Source organism: Sander vitreus, chromosome 9 (genome assembly GCF_031162955.1).
Source record: "Sander vitreus isolate 19-12246 chromosome 9, sanVit1, whole genome shotgun sequence".
Lineage (NCBI taxonomy): Eukaryota > Metazoa > Chordata > Actinopteri > Perciformes > Percidae > Sander > Sander vitreus.
The window spans coordinates 17,091,688-17,107,553 of NC_135863.1; the positions used below are offsets into that span (position 1 = coordinate 17,091,688).

Below are 15,866 nucleotides of genomic sequence, written 5' to 3' on the forward strand. Positions count from 1 at the left end.
TCATTGAATGGTGACTTGTAAATGAAAAAGAAGCAATTGTATTTCTTAACTGATAAAAGACCGGTCAATGAGGACCTTGGCCAGGATTTTTTTTTTTTAAGTTAACATTTCTGTGAATTAAAACAAAAAAAATTTACAAAATTCCATAAATGTATTTATTCAACTTTATAATGGCCTTTTCTGTTCTCCCCACACTTTATGTAGGCTACTAGTAGTTTTTGTTGTTGTCTTCACACTTTTTCACAAGATTTTTAGACTAATATCAGCCTTAAAAATCCAAACGTGAAATAGTTATTAATAATCATAGAATGTAACCCCTTTTGATGACATGTAACTCCCACATTCCCATAAATGCTACAGTGGACATGACAGTGGTGTCCTCAATAGTTGCTGCAGCCCTGTAGTCTAACAGTTAGGAGTAACAGGCTTCACATTTCCTGTATTTTGAAAATGTTATCATGGATTTCCAGTATTGAGGAAACCTGCAACAGAATTTCACCATTTGGACAATTCCTTGACCTGCTGTCAGTGCTGCAACAACAATGTGTGGGAACTCCAGCAAACTCTAAACTAAACCAGAACACATTTCAACTCAGCGTTCCTTTAGAAACAATGAAAGCTTTATTTACAATTTTAAAGGTCATTTAATGTTAACAAATATATATTTTGCACATATTTGCAAAGTAAACAGTGTTTATTTTACAACAATCGTTCAGGTTACAGTAACCGTGGGTCAGATAGGATAGACAGTATATTTACACCCATAAAAGAATTGTACAAGTCTTCAAGTGCACTTGGCGCACTCACAACACATTATTATAAATATTCATAAACATTTCTAAAGATGAAATGGGAAATCTAGTCTGACTAGATTCATTTGATAATCACATGTTGTGCCTACCTTTAGAATTCAGTTAATCAGATCAAACTCTATTAAAGGTGAATTTGCTTTATCTCCCTGTGAAGAAAACTGCCCTCAGACCAGCAGATAGAAAGCAACTCTGCCCTGAACCAAACAGCTTCTTGATGATTTAGTTTATCTACAGACTACAGAAAAAGTCTAAGCTGTTTGGTCCATACATATAAAGCAATGCATAAGACCAAGTACTGCATAGTTACAGAAGGGAACTTGACTTCCTCCCACATACAATCAATTCAAGAGGACAATCCTAGAGGGTTTGTAATACAGCCTTGCAGAAAGTCTTTCTAAAGTATTTGTGTCAACATTACAGTTACATATGCCTACAGACCAGACATACAAGTCATACAGCATGGAGAGGTTGGTGTCAAATGGTTTTGGTCTTTTTCTACATTATATAATTTACAGTTTGAACGTACACTTAGCATCTTTTAAAACATTGACAGTAGAAAAAAAGACTCAGTTTAAGGTCACTTTAGCTCCAGTCAGTGAAGATTAAGAAGCTGTCACACATGCCATGAGTTTGTACAGTTTCTTGGATCAAAGCAGCATGGACAGTGAGGGCTAAAATAAGCCCTTGGATACAGTCCTACGTGCTCAGTCTCATCAGCTCTATGACTTGCACTGTGTGCGTTTGTGTCAACAATCTAGTTCCTGATACAGTTCATTAATAACATGACTCAACTGTGTCTATATGCACAGATGGAGGGGTGATATAGACAAGCAGGTAACATTTAGAGTGAGTCAGCGATTCTGTTACCTTATAGGAAACATTTCCTCAGCAAATGAGAAAAATCAGAAAAATGAGGTTTAAAAAAAACAAAACAAAAAAAAACCTTCTTCAACTATGCTTCAATACAGAAAGATTGATAAGGCAGAAAATTAAGTATTGGCCAAACTGGTTAGAAGGAAGAGCAGCCGTTTAAGGATAATTTAAAAAAAGTTGCTATACAGCAGTGGAAAGAGACATTCAAAGAAAATAGGTCCAAAGGATGTTGAGACATCAACAAAGTTTGTTATGAATCTACACCTCAACTTAAAGAGGCACTTAAACTGAATGTTGAGAAGACTACCCACTGTTGTCTCACTACAGCGACAGGCTACATTCTGACGGCTGCTTTGAACTTGCTGATTGCTGTAAATCCAAATTATTCACAGCAGCAAGAGAAGCATATAATCATGCTGCTACACAACTCGGATGTTTTTTGGGCAAATGTTCAGCTGGCAACCTTTACCAGGACAACTGATGAAAAAACCAAACAACCACAGGTGTTTTCTCTCAGGTCACAGATGGTAAATGGACTGTAGGATAAGTAAGGCTCAAATCCAGCATTTCAGTTCTGTCCTATGATGTGATTCAAAAAAATATCAAGTCAGGCCTACTACCAGTCTTTTGGGTCCCACTTGCATGCTCATTGTGTGTGTGTGTGTGTGTGTGTGTGTGTGTGTGTGTGTGTGTGTGTGTGTGTGTGTGTATATATATATATATATATATGTGTGTGTGTACAAGCATTTTGTTTGCTGGTTGTATGAGAGGTTTTCAAACTATTAACATTAGTAAACAGTGTATACAGTATGTAGTATGAAAGTGGGACACAGTGATTGTGTTAACCAGCTGCACAGTTGTGGCCACAATAAAAGTCATACAGAACACTTTAAATTAATCATATACACTACAATGTTTAAATATTAAGTTTTCTCCCCATGTTCTTTTTCTGGTTCAATAGTATTCTTTCAACCTCCTACATAATATATTGCCGTGTTCACATTCCCATCTCTGTTTGTGCTTTACAATTTCATTAGATGTTAAAATCTGTTCTCTATATAGGTTGACAAGATCATTTACAATTCAAAATGTTCCTTACTCCTATAATCAAACATTTTCACGCAATAAATAATATAAATATGGAGCCAAAATGTTTCATACAATATCTGACCTCAGTGATGCTCCAATACAGCACAGCCTGACAATATTTAATCTGTGATAAATTGCTATTGTTTTATCGCTCCCCCAGCACATTGGATTTAAAATTCAACAATGATTATAAAGTTAAAGTGCTGACTAGCATCTTTTTTTTTTTTTTGCATACGTATTACCCCAATTTAAAGCCAACGCATGAGGACAATGATGCTGAAAATAGAGGCAAAGCAAACAAGGAGTTTTTAGGGCCAAATAGTGACTGGCTGAGTCAGTCACCTGACTGATTGAGCATGTGTTGTACTTGCTAGAGACCAGACTTCAGGCAAAAAGTCTCAGAAACGAGCAAGAAGTGAGGATGGTTGCAATTTCTGTGGGTCAAAGAATTCTGCCAGTTTTTAAATTTAAGGCAGGCTTACAGACCCATTAACTAAGGGGATGATCACTAATCACCCAGTATGGATGCAAAACCCCTCAAATTACAGCTAAAAATTTAACCTCATAGTCATTGTTTCATTTCAATGAACTGGATTACGAAACCAACACACTGTATTGTCTTCTGCTACTCCAATTTTTTAATCCATATATATATATATATATATATATATATACTTACTTACTTTAAGATTCAATACAAAATATAACAACCTACTTTTGTTCCAGGTGGATTTGATATTACAGTCCCCTATGGATTGATCAATTTAGCAGCATTAATGGACTTTAAATGCGAACAAATGGCACAGTCCATCCTATCAAAACATCTACACATTCTCCAACTGGCATTTACAAAAGGACCAGACCGGGAGGTGAGATCTGAGACTTGGTGGTGTTAAGGTTTAAGAAGGCTGGATTGCTCAAGAGGCGTTTGGTGTGTAGAACAAATTATATAACCACTAGCTGAAGCAAAATCCAGCAAATTAATGTCACGGAAATAATAGGAGTTGTTTAGCTGAGAGGTAATGCTGGGACTGAAGGCATCTGAGGGTTGCTGTTGGCACATCCGCTGGTCGGTTGTAGTTCACAGGGGTGGGGAAAGACTGGGACTGAGCTAGAAGTTGTAGTTTAAAAATCTAAGCAGAAAAGCTGTCAGGAGAGGGTGCTTTCTCTTTTGGCCCTCTTATCATAAATTAGTGTCAGCACATTTGCAGTGTCCTTCAGCAAAGCATCAAAGATGCTGTCTGCCAGCTGCATCTTGACAAACAGCTCGTCCTCATCATAGTTGACCCACTGGGCTTCCTCCTCATGGAGTTCCTGAACCTGATAGACAAACAAACAGTGTCAACTACTGAAGCACAGTGACTAACATCAGTTGTTTGTATTGCAGTGAGTAAACTGAAAAAATGTCAACATTTAATCATAATCTCATATTATTATTTTTAGCCAGATAAACTTCTACATCCAGTAAACTGACAAAGCATTAAAGGAGGGGTGGGGAACCTTTTTCCTATCAAGGGCCATTTAAATGTTTGTAACATCCTTTGAGGGTCATTCTAAAGGGGGTTGGGCGATATGGACCAAAAATCTTATCTCTGTATTTTCGGCTGTGGCGATACACAATATACACTACCGGTCAAAAGTTCGGGGTCACTTCGAAATTTCCATTCCACTCCATTCCAGACAGAATACCAGCTGAGATCAGTTGCATTGTTTTTTTAATCAGGGCAGCAGTTTTCAGATTACATTATGTGCTTACATAATTGCACAAGGGTTCTTGACTGTTGTAGACAGAAGTGGCTGAAAAAACGCTTGAAATTCCATGCTTTTGGGTCTAAACGTCACACCCAAATTAAAAGTGGTACAGCTCCCATATACTTTGACACTCTGGGTTGTGCCTAATATCATTGGAAAGGTGTCAGGGTGATTCTAGGCCTTACTGACACAGAGTTACAGAGGCTAGAATGGAGGTTTTTTATTTCCGTCCAAGTCATACACTGCTGTAAACACATCTGACAGGTGACAGACAACACAGGGCATTAGCCACATGTCTCAGCTTACTACAGAAAAAAATCCAGAAGCCTCAAGACAAGACTTTTTGAAGACTCAAAAAAGGATTTTATATGATTTTTTTTTTCTACAGATATGTCTGTGCGTTTTTTTATTTCCATTTGAAAAGTGCAAAGAAAAAAGCCAAAAAACTACAAAATACAACACTTCTCAAATACACAAACACCCCCACATCAATCACCTTTCCAATGATATCAGGCACACCCCAGATTGCCAAAGTATATGGGAGCTGTACCACTTTTAATTTGAGTGTGACGTTTATACCCAAAAGCATGGAATTTCAAGCGTTTTTTCAGCCACTTCTGTCTACAACAGTCAAGAACCCTTGTGCAATTATGTAAGCACATAATGTAATCTGAAAACTGCTGCATTGATTAAAAAAAAAACAACGTAACTGATCTCAGCTGGTATTGTGTCTGGAATAGAGTGGAATGGACATTTCTAAGTGACCCCAAACTTTTGACCGGTAGTGTATCTCTCAGTATTTTCTACAAAGTGGGCTAAATGTTCAGTTGTAAGTCAAAGCCACATGTCAGAAGCATTTTTTTAACCCTAACCCTGTGATCAAAATAAAATGCAAAGACAGGGTTTCCTTAAAATAAAATACCCTAAAATAACAATATCTAAAACAAATAGCCTATATTAAATAAACAAAGGCCTTCTCTGAGAAAGTTCCTTCAACAACAGTAATAGAGAGAGACACAGACAGAGAGAGAGAGAGACAGACAGACAGAGAGAGAGAGAGAGAGAGACAGACAGAGAGAGAGAGAGAGAGAGACACAGACAGACAGAGAGAGAGAGAGAGAGACACAGACAGACAGAGAGAGAGAGAGAGAGAGACACAGACAGACAGAGACAGAGAGAGAGAGAGAGACACAGACAGACAGAGAGACAGACAGAGAGAGAGAGAGAGAGAGAGAGAGAGAGAGAGAGAGAAGAGCGGGAGCGTGCAATGTACTGAAGCTTAAGATACAAAAACTTTTTCTGACCATAAAGTTACCGTAGAGTTTTCTGGTTTATCAGTGAAGTGTCTGAACTACATTGCAGAGTGGATTCTCTACTCACAAAGTGAAGGCTGATTCCGAAAGAAAAAATGTTATTTGTTTGTATTTAACTTATACAAGAAATACATGATAGTGATCTTGTATTGCTATAAGTGGGTTACAAATGCCTTCTGTGTATTAGGTGTTCTGTCCTGGTGATAGAAAAATCCCCGATATGAAACAGCTGCCCTTTAAAATCATATGTACAAGAAATCCAAACGTTTAATTTTGAGACCTACCAGAATGTGATCGACTCTGTCTCGCTTCTTTTTTCCAAATTTGAGCATCTTCTGCCAGTCAGTCTTCTGGCTATGATCTTTTGTCAGACCGTACAGTTTCAGTACTTCTGCTGAGATGAATTCCTGGGACACAATGTAAAAACATAACATAAATAAATACAATGTAATCAGATGTGTAAAAGGCATTGCGCTGAATTTGAATTTGTAAAACTGTAAAAGGACTTTATTACTGCACTTTATAAAATTTGTTTCAAATGAACAAAGCCAAATTGTGAAGTTTGTTTACACTTCCAGTCACTTTGGAAGATAAGAAACAAACCAACTATACTCTGAGTAATCTAGCTGCCTTTAAGGCAATTACAACGTTTCAGACACAAATGTACAGTAGTGTCTCTTTCTTTTGGTGGTGACTGTACTTCAGTACTGTACCTGGATTTTGGTGAGGTCTCCTGGTGTCTTGACTCTGTGGAAAAAGGAGGACTTGACTCGACGTGGTTTGACCCACTGAGGCTGATCTGCGCTAGGGTCCTCAGCATAGATCTCCTGAAGCATCTCCCACGTCAGGTCGTACACAGCCTGGGGAGTGAAAGAGAATAATGACATACAAGTGCGTAAATATGCAATATTAACTAAAACTTAAAACTGCAGTAGTTTCTCAGGTTGAGTAACCCTATGCTAAGCGAAGATAAGAGAGATAGTATGTCAAAATGTCAGTAATATTTACTGCTCAACAGCTTGAGTATTTGATTTATATTCAAAGCAAATATTCTGACCCACTGAGGCAATATCTTTCTCAGTGGCAAAGGGAGCTATTGTAGTTGTAAGACAAAGGCAACTGAAAAAGCTATGTAGTCTTGAAAACATCAAGATGCTAATCAAAGAGGAATCTGCTGAATAATAGAATCTTATCTGGCTTGTTACCTCAGTGAACTCACTCAGAGTAAGTGCAGTCTTTAAGATTAAACTGCAAGTCCAGCTGCTGTTGGCTTATTGTTACTGAAGCAGGACAGTTGTGTGCCGATTATAACTAGTATGATGAGTGGGGAATGAAAAGGAAGTCGTGAAGAAGGATGCTCGTCTTACTTCTCTTACAGATTGTGGTATAATACACATGCGTTGAATTTTTTTCAGTGGGCTATCTGTAGGTTTTTTTTTTGTGTTATACTTGAAACTACTTGAAAAGTTCTCCTTTTCACCTTTCGGTAGCTGCGGACGCAGAGGGCCTCCTGGTCCTGCCTCATGGCCTCTATACCCAGATACTCTTGTGAAGGTTTGGGATTTGGCAGTTGTGCAAGGATCAGTGCTCCCTCCTTCCCCAGACAACAGTTCTCCCAGATCTCCTTAGTGGCAGCATGGACCATCTTCTCAACCTCTGTGGCTGAGTGGGGCACCACCATGGCAGGCTGCTCGGGTAGTTTTGGAGGCAGGGGGAGAGGTAGCTCCGGTCTAGGTGGAGTCTTAACCTGCTGTTCCCCACCTGATGAGGCCAGCCCCCCCAGGGCTGGTCCAGCTGATAAGCCAGACCTCCCCAGCCTCACCTCCTCCTCTTCCTCTCTCTGTTTGAGTCTCTGCTGTTCTCTACGGGAGCTAAGGCCAAAGTCCTCATCGAACCAGTCCTGATCTTCAGCCAGCTCATCTAGCAGTTCACGGCTAAGTTCCAGCTCGGCTAGTCGTTTGGCGAGCTCCTCCTGACCGCTGGCCCCCAACACCGGACTCTCCTGTGAAAGAAATACAGGAAAAAGTGAATTTCATGCTGACTTCCAATTTAACTGCATCGTGACATAACAAGTCCCATTATAAATCATGGTTTTACACTTTTGATCGAGTCTTAAAAGGTTTTTCTTTCTTACTGATCATTCAGACACAAATGGTTTTCAGCAAAGAGCACCAAATTCAATAATGTCTGTCAACATAAAGTTGGACTTTGGCTGAGCACATACCGAAAACAAGGGTTCTCCAGGTCAAATCAACAAGTACTGTTTGTCAGTAACTTTGGAGTCATTGTTGCTGTTTCCACAGCACTTTTACATTTTTAAGGTTTTTGCTCACTGACAGTGACATTTTGATTCATGTGTCTTATATTAATTGGAAAATAAATGGAAAGAAAATATTATTTTATTAATTAATTAAAATATTATATCTTGAATTTTTTTTTTTTTTAACAGGTTATTAAGAATCAGAAATATACACTCACCGGTCGGTTACACAGCTCTGGAGAAGACAGCTCCTCTTTTTCCGCAGGTAGAAAGAAGGGTAGACCATCTTTTTGTTGCACTGAAGAGAACCATTCTTCTTGTTCAACATTTTCACTAAACAGGTATACATTCATCTGGTTGGCTGCTTCTATCTTCTGCTCTTTAGCCTTTTTAATTTCAGCAAACTGTGTCAAAGTGTCTTTTACAAAGTTGTTGAGGAGCTTGTCTGCAAATGTGTCCAGTAAGTCTCTGTTCTTCTGTTCTCCCTTATCATCCCTGATATCAGTGGAAAGATCAGCAGGACTTAACTGGTGTGAGTCTACCTCTTCTCTCTCAACAATGGCAGTAATCTCCTTCAGACTCTGCTTCCCCTGGTCAATCTTGTCCATGTCGGAGATGAGGAGGGTGGTTGGTGCATCTTCGAAATCCAACATTATGTCCCTAGTGTTGCCATTACAAATGGGATGCTTAGATTCTTTGTAATGCTGTAAAGTGAGGTGGGATCCAATATTGTGAACAGACTCTTCTGTTACCTTTTTATCTCCAGACTCATAGACCTTATTAGAGGTTTGATCATTTTCACTCTTCAGATTTCCTTGCTTTTGGGATTTGTGCTCATCTGTTTTACGTTTTTCCCCATCTTTATCTGACATACCATCACAGAATGAGTCCTCATCCTCCGTGGTGTCTGTGTAGATCTCAAACTTGTCTGGCAGGTGTGTGATCTTGTCTGGAGGAGCAAAGATACCGTGGCTCTCATCACACTTGAAGTATACTACCCCATCATAAGTGCCGTTGTTGCTCCCCTCAGACTTATCCAACTCCACACCAGCCCAGAAACCATTAGCAAAGCTTGTTGGACCTTTAAATCTCAGAGTGCCAGGCTGAACACTACCAACGAGAACCCGATCTCCGATGCTAAAACTTGGCATTTCATCTATAACAGGAGAGAGAGGGGTATGCAAAGGAGAGATGGGTGGTGAGCGGCTGGAATGAACAATATCGTTGCTGTCATGTTTGGAGTCTTCTGTGTGGTTATGAAGATCAAGCAGTCTCCCAGATTGGCAGCTAGCTCCACTAGTCCCTGATTGGTGACTCAGTTCTTCAGATATTTCCTCATCTAACTCTTCATCCTGGCTGTCATACGGTGTGGCTCTGCTAGGGGAGTCCTTTCTCAAACCCTTGATCTCGGTAGGGGCAACTGAGATTTGAGAGGCAGGCTTGGAACTATGACGCACCTCCCTGGGGGAAGAATCTGCTGAAGACTCAAAGTCCTCATGATAACCATCTGCTATGGGAGAAGAGACCTCGACATCCTTTATTGCCGCCCCCTTCTTTGAAGAGAAGGCCACCAAGTCAGGAGAGCAGGAATGCTCACTGGATGCAGAGCTATAGCTTAAAGGAGGTGACGTTTTGAGGTCCATTGCAGCTGAATGTGACTTACTAGAGGAAATAATATTAGACTTTTCAGCTTCCTCAGCTTCAGATGTTTCCCTTTTCTTTATTTCTGTATCTTGTTCTAGGCTAACAGATGGTGAATATCGATGTTCTTCACTCATGGAAGAAGAAACATGTTTAGATGCAGACAGCTTCTCTTGGGAGTCGAGGCTGTCTTCTTTTTCTAGTTTGAGAAGACGTTCAGAATGTTGATCCTCAAATGTGGAGCTTACTTCCACCTCCAGCTCTTCCTGAATGTCAGATCTTTGATAAGACACAATGTTCTCATCCCCAGACTCAACTATCTGTGCCTGGGCTTCCTCAGAGGAAGGTCTTAAAAGACCCCCTGTGGCCAGGGGGCTCCTCGGCCCCGAGGGCGGACACTCTGGGCTGTCATATACTGGGGATGTGGTGACTGTTGGTGCATCGTCTTCATCAGACAATTCTTCAGGCACTGAGGTGGATCTACTAAGATCAGGTTGAGGAAGGGTATCTGTCATAATAGGAAAGGGTCACATTATTATTGGAACATCATTGATCATCAAAACACTTTTTTAAAAACTTAATGTATGTATTAGTTATGATGAGTGAACAACTCACGGCGATCTAATGAAGCATCATTTCGGGTCCTTTCAGATTCAGAGATTTTGCTGGTTTCTGACCTGAGAAAGAAGGATTTGCTTTTAAGTGAACACCAATCTTTTCTAACTTACTGTATATTACAGTATAGGATATGTTGTCATGTTTACAGCTGTATCTGGTACCTGTGAGCAGGTGGTTTAATACTGGACTGCTCTGCGATTGAGGTGGAATCTTTGAGCTGGGACTGCGTATCAGGTGTTGAGTCTGGCTCCTTGTTCAGTTCTGCCTTAGTTTTCTCGATGAAGTTGTTATAGCTCTGAAAGGAAAACGGGAGAATAACAGTTATTATGAAGAAATTTGCTTATACAGTGCATGGATAAACACACACATTAACAAAAACATAATCATCCAAGTTTTGACAATTGAACATTCAAACAACCATCTAAAAGCCCCCAGGCACACTTGCACACATTTACCTCCAGTTGCTTCAGTAGGCTGGCCTCCTGTGCCTTCAGGCGCTCCTTGTTCCTCTTCTTCTGCTCTTTCTTCAGCTGGTAGGCCATAAACTTTCGTTTTCTGAGTTCTTCTTTCAGGGCCTTGATACGGCTCTCTATGTCACTCTGGTCTGAAATGGGTTCTGAAGGCACATTTTGATGATAAATCACAGTTAGAATGTGAAACCAGTGCCAGATCTCTGATTAGCAGAGGGTAATCCAACTTCGTGCAGACTCAATCTTAAACCCAATTCTTTGGAGATTAGTGTACATTTTCTTTACTAAGAATGTGTTCGGTTCATTTTTGTGCATTTTGCATTGGCTTATACCCAAAGAACAAACAGTATTACAAAGATTAAAGGTTAAAATAGTGGCCTGAAATGAATGCAACGCATTTAGCTACAATACTGGGCCAGAAAAACTGTCTTTGCTTGTGCAGTAACTAAGTCCAATGCAAAGTGCTCTCTCTCCTCTTTTCACACAGCTAAGCAGGTTAGGTATCAGGGAAGTGCTTGCATAATGTATTCCTGGCAGCATCGCATTATGCCTGACTACACAGCGCCAGCAATATAGCTGCATAACGTCCAATCTTTCCTCTTTGCCCCTTCTATATTCTCTGAGAACTACCAGGAACTATTATAATCTCCCCCAAAAATATTACACATTCAGTGTATGTATGCTGAATTATTGGGGAACTCACCAGTCTGCATGGGCATGGGGGATTCAGCTGGCTGAGTGTGGGCATGGTTGGCGGTCCGGGAAGAGGAGCAAAGCTGCATCTTGGTTTTGCTGCTTCCATCTGAAGGAGAGGCAGCAGAACTGTGGCTGCCTTTAAGTGGAGACTGGAGAGACTAAACAGAAGGAGGAGGAGCGGAAGAGAAGGAGAAAGGAATATTACTTCAGGATATAACAACACAGTCAGATGGACTAATAGAGGCATGCCTGGATTAATATTTTATATGCATGATAAACTAACAAACTGCATGTCCCTCACGCAATATAAAACGTTACATTTTCAATAGTTCAAGACTACAAATAACCCCAACAGAATCTAAACTTAATTCTATGGGATGAAGTTGACTAAAGCCTGGTCACTGTAGCATACTTCACTCTCTCAGACATGTGAGCTCAGTTTTAGAGTAGATATAGTCTTAACTTAGCTATCATCAAAGAGATGGGACTAAACACTGAAATACAAAAAGGAAAGAAAACCACACTTATGCCTACTTGTTTACTAGGTGACCGGGAAGCTGAAGTGAAGTCCTGGGTGTAATTTGCAGGGCTGCTCTGCACAGAGGCCAAAGGTGTTTCAGGGACTGACGCAGGCTGTAGTGAAGATGGGCTTCCGGGTTGCTGGGACCCCAGTCCCTCTGTGTGTATACTGGACTCAGGTGTCGCTGAGGAACAGTCGCCTTCACTCACATAGTCTGAAAACATGTAAAACAGATAAACATGAAGTGTTTTTTTTTTTTTATAAGTCCAGATACATTTTGACCTTATTTTGACTTTAAACCTGTCAAAAAAACAGCAAGGATCCTGTTGCTTCACCTTTCTCACTGTCAGTTCTGGGCTCTGAGCTTCGATGGTGACTGGGGCTGGGGCTAATGTCGGGGATCTCCTTTTCCTGACCCTCTGCCATGCCCTGAGGTGTTTGTCTGTCCCAAACAGACAGGGCCTCCTTTTCCATCCTACGGACCTCTGCCTCCTCCTGGTCCAGACGCTGTTTCCACTGCAGCAGCTCCTCGGCATGGTGACGCCTTTGCATAAGCTGCTGCTCCCGCTTTGTCAGAAACCTGGGGAAGGGGACGGTAAGAATGAAGGGGGGGAAAAAAGAATGGGGAGATGAAGGAGTGGAGGAAGAGATGATGTTGAGAAGAAAGGTGAGGAAATGGAGAAATTAGGGAAAAGACAGGAAGAAGATGGATGGTGAGGGATAAGGTAAGGTGGCAGTGAAGGGGGAGAGAAGAGAAGTTTGACAAAGGCATTTAGCATAAGGAATGTTAAACATGACATCGCCGAAGCAGGCAGACCCAAATCACCTGGACATCCAGTTATCACTTCAAACTCACCTCAAACCTCTGTCAAACACACACATACACACCCAATACATGCTTTACTTATTTCTTTCCCTGGAATAATCATCCAAATAAAGAAGTGTACAAGCACCCAATAAATAAACAAGCACAAAGTAATGACGTGTCACTCAGGAGAAAAGGAGAGCAGGAAACTAACAGTGAAGATGTCAAGATTCATGCATCAGACTGAACGCTGATTGGGTGCAGTCACACACACACACACACACACACACACACACACATCTCAAACAGTTACAAAGAAAAGAACGAAATCTAAACATAGGCAGTTACATCTGTATGAATGAGTCTCTTCAGTAGAAAAATGGGGATAACGAGACTTAAACACAACAGCTTTTTTGTCTTGTAAAGCCAACAGAATTTGTAATTCTAAAATCCAACTAACACTAAGTCACTTATACATTCATATATCTGCAGATGTCAGTCAAGTGTGTCAGGTATAGCTGTTGTGTTATGTGGTGCCCCACAGCTATGGGTGCCATTACAGTGCAGTATTATTTAGCCTTGATCTAATTTAGAGGCCTTTCTCTTGACTTAATGTATACTGATGACAGGCCAGATACTGAAGAACCAGACTGGGGGGTTCTTTTAGTGCCTTTCCAAACTCTATTACAGCCAATGGCCATCTGTACTTATTATCCAATTCTATGCAACAGTTACCTAATAAAGAGGGCTAGTTAAGATTTACTGGGATCATTAAAGAGATAGAGATAGATATCTTTGGCCTGTTCTCTGCAAAACTCCTTTACTTCCATGTCATAGTGTGGTTTAATCTTAAAACATTTTGTATCAACGACTGGGCTGGAGCTGACCAGCCAGCAGCCACAATATAAAGGACATCGAAGAGAAATGCACTGCAACATTCATTCCAAGAGGTAAGAAGGAAAAACAAAAAGAAAGAAAGAAAGAGGGAAAGAGTCACACATTTAACACAACAAAAATCAGTGAAATCCCAGTGTTGAGTCTGAGATTCCCATCCAACAAGGAAGGCTCCTATTAAAATTAACATAACCTTTATCATTTATAAAACAACATTTATATCACCTCTAATATTCTCAATGTAACCACTTTGTTTTTTTGTTTAAAATTGCGCCGCAACCATAACGCTTTAATGCACACAGTAATGGCAATAAATTGGCAAAACTGGCAAAAAAATAAATGATATTTAAAGTGAAGTTGTCAAAAGGTTAGGTTATTTCAGCGAGGCAGCCTTCCTTGGGCACTTTTCAAGCTTTTACTCAAACTCTTCCCCACACATATTCCATCCTGGAAACAAACCAACACAATCAGTCATCATTCACCGTCCCACCCCTACAAGGTCCCAGTGCCAGTAGATGAACACAAGCATGTTCCATGAGGTGGGGTGAGGCAGGGCAGGGCTAGGTGGAGGTGCTGGGGAAGAGATAGATAGCACTATACAGTACCTGACCAACTGGTTGTAGATAAAGAGCTGGAATTTAGGGTGAAGGTTGGGAAGACAGACACTGAGGGAGGCCCAGTGGTGGGCCGTGAACACAGAGAAGAAGTAGTGGACAGGAGAACAGTGTCTACAACACATGCACGCAACAGACAAAGTCAAAAGAGTCACACAAACATGGGTATGGAAACAAACAACACACAATGTACAGTAAGGAGGAACAACATTAAAAACACGAGAAGTAAAGGGCAAAAGACAAGTAGAGAGAAAGGGAGAGAGAAGAGTGATATGAGCACATGTGGTTTGATTGCACCCAATGTGTCAGTCTGCCAGGTTTCTGTTAGAATATGGCTACATTTAAATGACTTTTGGGAGAACAAACATTTTAGCTAGCTTTTGGGCATCAAGCGTGGGGGGTTGGTTGGGGGTATGATCACTGCCAAACCTGCTTATGGAGGGGGTTAGAATGATTGAGTTATCAGTAACCCTGATTATTAAGCAAATAACAGTGTGAGGTAACAATTAACAGCCTTAGATGAAGTGATTACAACTTAGTTGTTAGTGTGTTATGTCAAGATGAATATATAGCGTACATTTGCTTTGGCTTTGATCAACAGCAGGACAGTGGTAATAGAGAATGACCGAGAATGACAGGGGAAAGGGAAGAAACAATAGTTTAATTAAATGGCAAGCAATATCTTAAACCTTTTCTGTTGTTATGGTTTTTGTTGTTAGATCCTCTTAACCATTGTATTTTGCAGTGATCTAAACCTAATTGTGGTGATTTTGAACTTTATAATGTATCAACATTGTGTTGCTAGTACACATTTAAAAACAAATCTACACCTAAAAGAAAAAAAGTGCTACTATGGAAGACCTGTGATTTATAGCCAAGTTATAAATCCTAAACTCCAAAACAATTAACCCACTTGTTGGAACTACCTGGTCATGAGCGACTCTACAATCACCTGACCAAAGCTGTTGGCCAAGTGGAAAACCTTGGAGGACGAACAGGAACTCCAAGCGAGGGAGTGGGTGTAATAAAAATGATGGAATGCACAACCAATATGTAGATAAGAAAAACGTCTTATCTGTAAAAAAATAAATAAAATCTTGCCTCTGCAATTGAAAGGTGCAGTATCAAAATGACTGTGTGTAAGACTGTGTAATATTATCTGATGTTCTTGCTTTAAAACGTTTGTTGAAAACTGCAACAGATAACTCTTAACTACTCTTAAGACTTAACTCTTAGCATAGATTCTTCTACAAAGTACTGTTACAGTTGCACAAATCTCAAGTTAAGAAGGTTACTGTAGCAAAGGGTTAGGGATTCCTATCTAGTTTAGACGGAAAACAACATGGAGCATGCTTATTTTCATAATCACGGCATTTTAGACAGCAAAAGAAAGATGGCATGCACTGATTAGTTTTCATTAGTTCAGTGGCTAGTTAAGGTAAATAACCTATGTATACAATTAGAAGATTTGGTATGGTCATGGTAGAATAAATAAAAAAAAAAAAAGGA

The 15,866-nt window shown here is 40.2% G+C and overlaps 1 protein-coding gene across 2 annotated transcripts in view; it reads right to left on the reverse strand.

The window, feature by feature from the left end:
* Positions 1–598: 598 nt before the first annotated feature.
* The window catches only part of cep350 (centrosomal protein 350), a 40,532-nt gene continuing 25,264 nt past the window's right edge, over positions 599–15,866 (reverse strand). Inside the window, exons 27-38 of one of the 2 annotated variants that reach the window (XM_078258986.1) lie at positions 14,349–14,471; positions 12,380–12,624; positions 12,059–12,258; positions 11,532–11,682; positions 10,814–10,974; positions 10,520–10,653; positions 10,356–10,417; positions 8,318–10,248; positions 7,320–7,841; positions 6,553–6,699; positions 6,124–6,246; positions 599–4,094 (exon numbers count right to left, since the gene is read on the reverse strand). In XM_078258986.1, coding sequence (XP_078115112.1) covers positions 3,924–4,094; positions 6,124–6,246; positions 6,553–6,699; positions 7,320–7,841; positions 8,318–10,248; positions 10,356–10,417; positions 10,520–10,653; positions 10,814–10,974; positions 11,532–11,682; positions 12,059–12,258; positions 12,380–12,624; positions 14,349–14,471 — 3,970 coding nt within the window. In that variant the 3' untranslated portion in view covers positions 599–3,923. The remainder of the gene's footprint in view (positions 4,095–6,123; positions 6,247–6,552; positions 6,700–7,319; positions 7,842–8,317; positions 10,249–10,355; positions 10,418–10,519; positions 10,654–10,813; positions 10,975–11,531; positions 11,683–12,058; positions 12,259–12,379; positions 12,625–14,348; positions 14,472–15,866) is intronic. The other variant, XM_078258987.1, reaches the window with a different exon arrangement.